General features: G+C 45.5%; 1 protein-coding gene across 1 annotated transcript; it reads left to right on the forward strand.

Annotated features, from left to right (window-relative positions):
* The first annotated feature begins 6,130 nt into the window (after window positions 1-6,130).
* Window positions 6,131-10,220, forward strand: rab3b (RAB3B, member RAS oncogene family). The gene is made up of 4 exons (XM_053430796.1): window positions 6,131-6,373; window positions 8,048-8,166; window positions 8,299-8,423; window positions 10,036-10,220. The coding sequence occupies exons 1-4, from the start codon at window positions 6,149-6,151 to the stop codon at window positions 10,218-10,220; spliced, it is 654 nt and encodes a 217-aa protein (XP_053286771.1). The 5' UTR covers window positions 6,131-6,148.

The raw sequence follows: 10,220 nt of genomic DNA on the forward strand, positions 1-10,220 counted from the left end.
ATGATTCACTGTGGGAGAGTGGGAGACGTTGATTCCTGGTATGTTTTGAACATGTTAAGAAATTGACAATAAAGCTACTTTATCTTTAGTAGTTGTATCAATGTCATGAAGTAAAATACTGACAAACTAACAAATATAATAAGGTATGTATAATTCAATAGCATTTCAATAATGATTATTATTAATGTTCACACTGAAGTGTACTCTAATAATAAAATAAATATAATTTTTCTTGTTACAAGTAAAACGATGTTTGCCTAAAAAATAAAGAGCTTTTAAAAAAGTCATCTTAAAATAGGGTGATTAATTTCACCAGTGTTCACCACCAAGCTGTTAAATGTTCTAGTTCCAGTTCTGACACACGTCGGCCTCCCAGTGAGGAAACCTGACAGCCAGTCACAGAGTGGAGTTGAACTGGTTCCTGTTCTTCAGCTCACTGACTCAACACAGTCTTATTGTCTGAATGTGTAACAGCAACAGAAATGCAGCTCGACCCGACCGTCAATCACATATTATTTTAATAGATCATTCTGTGACCTCTCTGTTCTTCACCCTCACATAGAAAGAGGAAAGAGGAAGCTGCAGGTTCCACCCACTTCACCTCAATCCGTTTCACATCTTTAACCAATACTTTCATTAATAACAATAAAACATCCACTGAATGATGCTGCTTTATGTTCCTGTCCCAGCCAGACAAATAATGATATGAACAACATTGATGACAACGTGTGTGTTATGATCCTCAATGTTTAAAGAGTATGTGACAGTTGTGCGATCAGTGAAAGTTCATGTGAGCAGCACCTGAGGGTTCGTGAACGTACCTAGAAGGATCCATCCAGCACCAAACATCTCTCTACTGGACTCTTCAGGTCTGGACTCTTCAGGTCTGTACTCTGGAAAGAAAATGTCTGTTGGCAGCGTGGCTTATAGCCACGTGTCCGCACCGACGCCAACCCCTGGACTGCTCTGATTGGTCCAGTCCCCTCACGTCATTCAAACGCGACGATGGCACGATGGGACATCAGGCTCATTGAGTTCCTATGAGTCGGTATGAGCCCTCGTACTAAATGCTGCCTCTGAGAACCGGGCTGTGACGTATTTGCATCCGTGACATATTTGCATATTTGCACTACTGTTGTTTTATTTTCTCCTCAGCTGTTTATATATATATTTAGATATATATACTTTATTTTCTATTTTAAATGTTGGTATTCTATTTTATTCTATTTTATACTATTTCTATTTTATTTTATTGTTTAGGTTGTAATTACTTGAGCATTGTTAGAAGAGAGCCTGAGACTCAAGCATTTCACTGCCAGCGACTGCTTCATGTTATTGTTGTGCATTTGATAATAAAAATCTTGAATCTTGAATCTCACCCTAGTTTCCTCCACAAAGAATGAAGACAAGTGAGAGTGTAAAGACAACAAAAACCTTGTGATGTCACCTCAGTCAGACACTTCAGTCAGAGACACAGCTTCACAAGGACGTGATGTCACCAAATGAAACCAGCTACAAGGTATGAGACAGACGAAGAAGACATGAGCCCTGGAGACAGTTCAGGAGAAGTTCAGTCACATAAGTAGAGGATGATTATTAATCTGCAGTCTTATGAGTTATCAACTGTCCACTTGGGTCTTGGGTCAGAGGTCAATATGAAATGTACGATTCTGCTGCAAAGGAGGAACGGATCTCACTGGTAAAACTCTGATGCACTGGTTTAACTGAACTATCCCAGTATGTCTCACCAACCATCAACAGACACAATGGTTCCTACTGGTGTTTTAACCAGGGCCGGCCCTGGTAAAGTTGGAGAGAACTCAGATTGGCTACTTCAGGAGAACAGCAGGGAAGTCAAAAGTATAGGATTCATATTTGATCATTGATATCATATATGGAGAGGAAGCGCAGAACAGAGAGCTACAGGGAGACTTCCTGGCCCCCTGGTGGCTGGCTGCAGTATAGGTCAGAAACCCCGCCTCCTCCATGTTAGCAGATGGGACATGGACCAAACTGAGAAAGACTCAATACAAATAATGTTTCTGTCATGTTATGTTTACTCACACGTGAAGCTACAGCTCCCTCTCCTGGTCACAGTGAGGAGGAGCAGCCAGAGGTTCATCTCTGAAGTGAGTTATACATTTTAAATTCTTTGGATGCTTCGATGTGAGTCTTTATAATCATTGTATACAACGCTGTAGGTGGGTGTGGTCATAACTCAACACTGTCCCCTACTGTAAACTGAGAGTCACTGATTTTTAGACCATTTTGTAAATTGTGGCCCGAATTTAGAAAATCATATCTCCAATGGGAGATAATGGGAAATGATGCAAAAATAAAACCTATTTTAAATTGTAAAGAGTAAAATACTGTTTCTGAACATTTTGATAACTGCGAAAGTAATCTAATCTGTAATAGATTACTTTATACAATTCTTCTAGTCTTTATACAAGTCTTTTCTATGTTTACTAGATAACATGTGTGTGTTTGTTCATGTGAATATGTGTGTCACTGTGTGTCTGTGTGTGCTAGTGTGTGTCTGTGTGTTGCAGCATGATGATGATGTCTCTCTCTCTGAACTAATCATTCGCTTCACCTCCTCAGTTGTGAGTCATAGGGAGCAGATGTGTGTGTCTCTGTGTGTCTCTGTGTGTGTGTCTCTGTATTAGTGTGTGAGCAGATGTGTGTGTCTCTGTGTTAGTGTGTGAGCAGATGTGTGTGTCTCTGTGTGTCTCTGTGTGTGTGTCTCTGTGTTAGTGTGTGAGCAGATGTGTGTGTCTCTGTGTTAGTGTGTCTGTGTGTGACCGGGCGGAGGAGCAGCTCATTCACAGGGACGCGGCTGTGTGTTATGTTATTTTAGGAGCAGGAGGAGCTGACGCTTCGCAGACGTGTTCTCCTCATTCCTCCACCTCGCAGGGTGTGTGCGTGAATCTGCGTGAATCTGCGTGAAGCTGCGTGAAGAGGCTGCGTGCGTCGGAGCTGAGACGTCTCCAGCCGCTTCACCTCAATCCACTCTGCGCCAACAGCCGAACCGGTCAGTGGAGAAGATCGATGCTGGGAATACATTTGTTTTATTATCATCATTAGGATCAAATCTGCTGGAAGCGACGAGACCGAGCTGTGTCCATCCGGAGAGAGAGAGAGAGAGAGAGAGAGAGAGAGAGAGAGAGAGAGAGAGAGAGAGAGAGCTTCAGATCCAGCAGAGGTAAGACACTGAGCACCGTCATCACATGAATCCATCACATCCCAGTGATTCGTCACACATCATCACCTGCCTGAAACTCTATAGAAACATTAATATAAATGTGTGTATGACTGTAAGGAGAGCGTTGATCAGCGTCATGAGAACGTGCAGCCGAGCCTCCTCAGGGCTCAGCTGCTGTGGTTCCTCTGGAATGTGTGTGTGCTCCACAGGGAGCCCTGATGAAATGTAATGAGCCATAATAAATATCATATAATCACTGAGTTCGAACAGTTGCATGTCAGTGTCTTTGCACTCAGCTGTCATGTGACACTGGTCCTGTGTGTTCACTAATATCTTGTTCACGTCTTTATTCACAGTGTGAGGCTGTGGTGTGATCATTGTGTTAGGATGTTGTGTGTCTGGCTCTCAGGGAGTTCTGTATCTGAGTTTAATGAGCTGCTTTTTATTCATATTGGATATGATCCTCTCATGTCATGTGTCCATGTTCCTGTTCTATCACAGAGTTAGAGCTGCGTGTTGTGGATCATCTGGAGATGATGCTCGTTAGGATCTATTATAAAAGCTGATTTGATTGTGGGGCCCTGCTAGCGGCTCTGTGATGGAGCTGCTGGTGACCATGTGGGAGGGGGGGTCCAGAAGGTGATTGGTTCTCATGGTTAAACCATAACACTGCTGCCAGGCAACGGGAACACGGACGCTAATACCAACGTTACCGTCTGAGAGCTGCAGCGGCTAAGCTAGCAGCTAACGTACAGATAGAAACATGGTTGAACAGCAACACTTCCCTCAGACATGGTGGAGAACAACAAAGAAAGAGTCTCTCAGAATAAAAAACTGTACTGAACTGTACTGAACTTCAGTGGCTGTTGAACTCTGCAGAGGCTTCAGAAAGGTCAGAGGTGTGGCCCAAGTGGCCCCTTGGCTGACAGGTGGTGGTGTGGTGACGACCAGGAACAAGCCATCATTCCACACGGTGCGTGAGTCTGGACCTAATCTGGACCTAATCTGGGCCTAATCTGGTTTGACTTTTCACATCCCTGCAGCTGCTGTGGTTTGTCCCAGTTGGATTGTAGCTGCCTCTGGTTTGTCTGCCTGGTGTCTTCAGGCTCTTTAGCTGCTGGATGCTGCTCCTGGATCAGTCTGTCTGTCGAGGTCCAGGACAATGAGTTATTAGTTTGAGGGATCAACTGAGACCAGATTACCCAGACAGGTCCAAAACTAGCAGGTTGAAAACGAGTCTGTGATCTTTTCTGTGGGTTCATGTGAGGCTGGAACATTCTCCACTGGGTCTTCACACTCAAGAATCGGAGGATCTGAGTGGACGAGCTGACGTTCCTCTGTGTTCTCCATTTTGACAGTTGTGTGATTGTGTTGAAGGATTCAAGCCGAGGCTGAGATGTGTGCTCGGGGCCTCGGCTCCTCTGTCTCATAAACAATAGATAACATGACAGGTCCTGAATGGGAAGCAGCAGCACTGAGGCGACAGATCTGCAGCACATCGTTTTCTGTCTGACTGCATCAACAGACTGTTCTGAAGAGATCCTCAGTGATTCTCCACCTGATGGTGTCACAATGAGTCCGTGGATAACAGTGCACACGACTCCACACGTCAACGTCTCCTCAGCTTGAATCATAATTCAGATTTATTGTTCCTCGCCCGGTCCCCGACCGAGTGGATGAGCCTGACACGGCCGTCCACGCTAGAACCCAGCAGGCTCCTCAGCTCTGACTCATCCACTGACCCCACCCAGTGACCCCACCCAGTGACCCCACCCAGTGACCTCCACCTGTCGGCAAGGTCACGCTCCGGTTCTCTGGCCTCGTTTGACTGGACGGGTGAAGTGTGATGTGATGGTGGTTTTCTGTGTTGGGCTGGATGTGGCTCCGTCAGCTGCTTCTGCTGAATCATACCTGACTGCAGCTCGTCCAGGGGAAACTGAAATGTCACCAGCGAGGAGGAGCAGATTGGTGCAGCTTCCTTCAACTGGTAAATGCTTCAATTAAAAACCCACATAGAAATAGAGTCATGCTTTTACGTGCATTTTGTTTATGACACTGATACAACATTTAGTTTCACTAAGCTTTCCGTGTTGAAGTGAGCTGGGGTCAGACTCGTTGATATGTTGAGGCTGAGCAGCAAAGAGCTGGTCTGAGGTCAGTGTGGAGGTGAACCACGCTGCTTTTCACCCACACGATCTGTTTACTCTTTCAACCTAAATCCTCCGTGAAGACATCGACACCCCGAGGTGACGGCTGACCTGGATCTCAAAGGGAGAGTTCACCCAAAGAGGAAGTTCCCTGTTGATCTTCTCACTGAAACTGTCCCCGAGCATCAGCCTCGTCTTTTCAAATCGTGCAGTCGAGGAGGAGGAATCGTTTTCAGCCTCTTGTCGAGCTCCACCAATCAGGTGCCCAGGCTGACCTGAGAGACAGAACCCAGGGCAGAGAGGTTCATGAAACCTGCAGCGTTCATCAGAGGAGCTGGTTCAGACCTTCACGTTCCCCTTTAGGAAGAACTGGGATAGCTCTGAAGATCCTTGGACTCTACATCTAGCGCCCCCATCAGGTCAACACTTGCATCTGTCCAATATGGAAAACCTGTAGTAACTGAGAGTGAGGTGGAGCTTTTAAAAATGAACGTATCCGCCTCAACTGTAAATAGAGATGGACAACATGACCGCCCCCTGGTGGCTGGCTGCACCTCCTCCATGTTAGCAGTTGGACCAAACAAAAAAATCTACGTAGACTTAAAATAAATGTTTCTCAAACATGTTACTGACATTTCCGGTCGTTGTTATCTCACCGATGTTTGTTCACGTGTTTCCGATCAGCTGGGTTTGAACGTCATGATGACGTCATCAGCACAAGATGGCCGAGATGTGTCGACAGTGAGAGGAAACTGGTTTAGACGGATGATCACATGACTCACCGTGTTTCCCTCAGATGGCGAAGGCAGACCAGCGTTTCGGCCAGCGGGACGGCTCCGACCAGAACTTTGACTACATGTTCAAGCTGCTGATCATCGGCAACAGCAGCGTGGGGAAGACGTCCTTCCTGTTCCGCTACGCCGACGACTCCTTCAGCAACTCCTTCGTCAGCACCGTGGGAATCGACTTCAAGGTGAAGACGGTGTATCGCAACGACAAGAGGATCAAGCTGCAGATCTGGGTGAGGATGGATATTATGTTGTGTTGCTATGTGATACATTGTGTTACAGTATATTATAGTGTACCACAGTAGAAGACATGAGAGCGAAGCAGGGTCACATGATGTTCTGCTCTCGATCAACAACGAGCTGCTGAGGAAGAAAAGACTTCATCATCAGTGTGATGGTGTTTCCATGGCAGCTGCTCTCCACGCTCACTCAGTCTCTCGCTGACACACACACACACACACACGCACACACACACACTCACACACACACACACACACACACACACACCCTCCCCCTCCAGGCTTCTCTGTCCCCCGCCTGGTCTCAACCTCTTCGCCCCAAGAGGTCTCTTTAATTGCCAATGAAGACAGTACTGTGTGTGTCTGTGTGTGTGTCTGTGTGTGTGTGTGTTTGTGTGTGTGTGTGTGTGTGTGTTCAAGGTGATCAGAGCCGATTGATTCAAATTGAAAGCACAGTGATGAGTACAAACAGACACACACACATCAACAATGACACAAATAAATGAACGAGCTGAATTGCACAGCCTCCATCTTGGCTATGCTAACACTGATAGCTCCTCCAGTCAAAGAGTGACAGGAATCGAACCCGTGTCCTTTCAGTAATAACGCTTCTCCACAGCAAAGCAGGGACAAGGGATCCAGGTTTGTTAATTTTTATTTTTATATCTCATTAGATAAGATAAGATTCTTTTTCACTCTTGGTGGAGTTATGAGCTTTAATGGTTTTTTTCTAGTTTTGCTTTATACATTAATGTTTTTAACATAAATCATCTGACCAGCTGTGCTCTTTGTTTTCAGAGTGGTCACATGGTTTCAACCTGAGCTGGTGTAGATCAAATCAAACAGTGTGAACGCTGCATTATTAGCGTAGCTTAGCACGTCGGTCTAAGGGCTGATCCTCACTCACTGTCAACAGACCACAGTGTCCAGAGGGGGGACACGTCTGTCCTGACAGATACTGTAGATGTCCTTGGTCCCCAGAGGACGAAGCCCAATGATTGTGATGATCTGTCCAGGTTGTGCTTCCGGTTTCAGCTGTGATGTAGACACAACTAACTGATGGGCCACTTACACCACCTTTAGAAAAAACCTTAAACAGTGGTTAGTAGCAAGCCAGACCTGCTCTCATAGGTAACCTTTGGTCATTCTAATTTTTTAACATGGACTCTTGATATGGGGACCTATTTTGTGTGTAAAAGTGTTTTTTTAATCTATTTTGTATACTGATATGTTGTTTTTATGTTCTTGACTTGCCTTAGGACAACGGATGAAAATTAGCAATTAAGCTAACTCCGGCATATTTATATTGATGCTCTGGCTGACATATTGATTAATGTGCACTGTCCTAATCAAATAAATAAATAATAATAATGGGAAGTGTAGACACACAATTCAACAGCCCTGTGGAAGGTGTTTGAAACTTGTGTTATCATGTATCTACAGGCTGTCCTGTCTGTGGTGTGTGTGTGGGGGGGGGGGGGGGGTCCGAATCCATGGAGGGGCCTCCGTGTCACAAGCGTGATATGTTGAAGTTGTTGGGTTCAGAATGAAACACGTGTTCAACACGTTAACATCAATCAAAGGATCGATGACTGCAGGAGGCGTGATCTGGAACCTGGACCAATCAGCTTGGAGTTCTAATGTCTAAATATAAGTTTCTGTCTCCAGGACACGGCCGGCCAGGAGCGATACCGCACCATCACCACGGCCTACTACCGCGGCGCCATGGGCTTCATCCTCATGTATGACATCACCAACGAGGATTCCTTCAACGCCGTCCAGGACTGGTGTGTGATTGGACGAGAGCTCATATTCAAATAAAGACGGGAAACTCACGTCAGCTAAATCTGATGATTAATGTTGCTGTGTGTGTGTGTGTGTGTGTGTGTGTGTGTGTGTTTGTGTGTGTGTGTCTCCAGGGCCACTCAGATTAAGACGTACTCCTGGGATAACGCCCAGGTGATCATGGTGGGCAACAAGTGTGACATGGACGAGGAGCGGGTCGTGCCCCCGGAGAAAGGAAGACATCTCTCCGAGCAGCTGGGTGAGGAGCAACTCGCTGCTCTGGATTTCAGGAGCCGAGCGAATAGAGCAGAGAACTCATCAGCTCGTGGTTCTGACAGAACTCTGACCCGTGAGCTGAGGCCGCGGAACATATTCACTTTGTAGTTTAATGAATATCAGAGATAAATTTTATTTCATCTTGTGTTTCTGATAAATCAGAAGTACTCTTTATTTTCTAAAGACTTCAATACTCATGTCAGAACCAGAAATACTACATCAAACCTCCAAACTCTGGTTTCCATAAACAACAACCTCTAAAAGGACATAATGTAACCTCAGTTACTGTAGACATAGTTTTATTAATTACTAATTTATGCTTATTATCGTGTTATTATATTAATACTTATTATGTTGCATATTCTGACCATCTTAGAATTAAGTTACAATACATCACATTATAGACGCTTTTATCCAAAGCGACTTCCAATTAGTGCATCAACATCTATGAGGGGCCATTTAGGGGTTCAGTATCTTGCCCAAGGACACTTCGGCATGCAGATGGGGAAGAGTGAGGATTGAACCGGCAACCTTATTGTTGGAGGACGACCACTCTACCCCTAAGCCACACCGCCCCGGTTTATTATATAAATAGATATTATTGTTTCATATATTGTTATAACTAAACTTTTCCTTCTAAAGCTTGTTATCTCATATTATATTATATATATTATACATACATAATACTTTTTTTAAATAGAAAAATGTGTAATATTATGTGTATGTGGGTTTCTTGTTTACATAGCCCTCGCTTTCTGTCTCTAGGAAGTTTACAGGTGAGAAGTTAAAAAGTTGAAAGGTTCCACTTGGTGTTGAACATGTGAAGCTGTTCCTCTGTGTTGTTGATAGTTAACGAGCCTCGTGAGAGAAGAACCACGTGTTCCACTCACAACCAGTCAGGAGTCAGGCTTCCAGAGAGAGCTGTGGGATATTCAACTGGATTCTGAACCAGTGCGACTCCAGGAGAGAAGGAGGTCACCTCAGCATGTGTGCACAGAGAAATACCACGAGACAACTCATACAGGTTCCTGTGTCCCAGGGCCAAGGAGACCGTTTGAATTACAAACTGGTTTCAGCTGCTGGGAGCTGTTTCCTCACCAGAGAGACGTCCACGCCTCCGGCTGCTCACAGCGAGGGAGCTGGAGTCGGGATCTGCTAGAAGTCCTTCAGGGATTTAGATATTTGTGAAGTGGGAAGAAAACCCTGAAGACAGCAACCACACCCTGGTGACACCACACCCAGCGCTCGTCTTTTAAAGCCTCGTCCAGTTGAATGGATCTGATCCATAAGCTCTGCTAAAGAAAACTACTTCAATTTCCCTTTAAGTCAAAGAAATGTAAATAAACTAGTTACAAAACACGATCTCTGTTTTACACCAGAAGTCAACCTGTTAAGAACAGGTTGGACTTCCCGTTGGCAGCAGAAGAGCTCTCTCCAAAGCAGCATGTTCACCCAGGGGTCACGTGTCTGTCACTGCCGATCGGAGCCAATCAAAACCTTTCCCTCTCATCATAAGCTTGACCCACAAGTGAATAATGATCGACTCAGAAAAGTTAGTTTGAGAACTAACCCTGACTTCCTGTTTGCTCCCGCAGGCTTCGAGTACTTCGAGGCGAGTGCGAAGGAGAACATCAACGTGCGGCAGGTGTTCGAGCGCCTGGTGGACATCATCTGCGTGAAGATGTCGGAGCGCGTGGACGTCGAGGTGCCAACGGCCGCCGGCGCCAAGACCACCAGACTGACCGACAAGCCGGCCCAGCTGCCTCAGAAGTGCTGCTGA

The sequence above is a fragment of the Pleuronectes platessa genome, chromosome 9, assembly GCF_947347685.1.
Source record: "Pleuronectes platessa chromosome 9, fPlePla1.1, whole genome shotgun sequence".
Lineage (NCBI taxonomy): Eukaryota > Metazoa > Chordata > Actinopteri > Pleuronectiformes > Pleuronectidae > Pleuronectes > Pleuronectes platessa.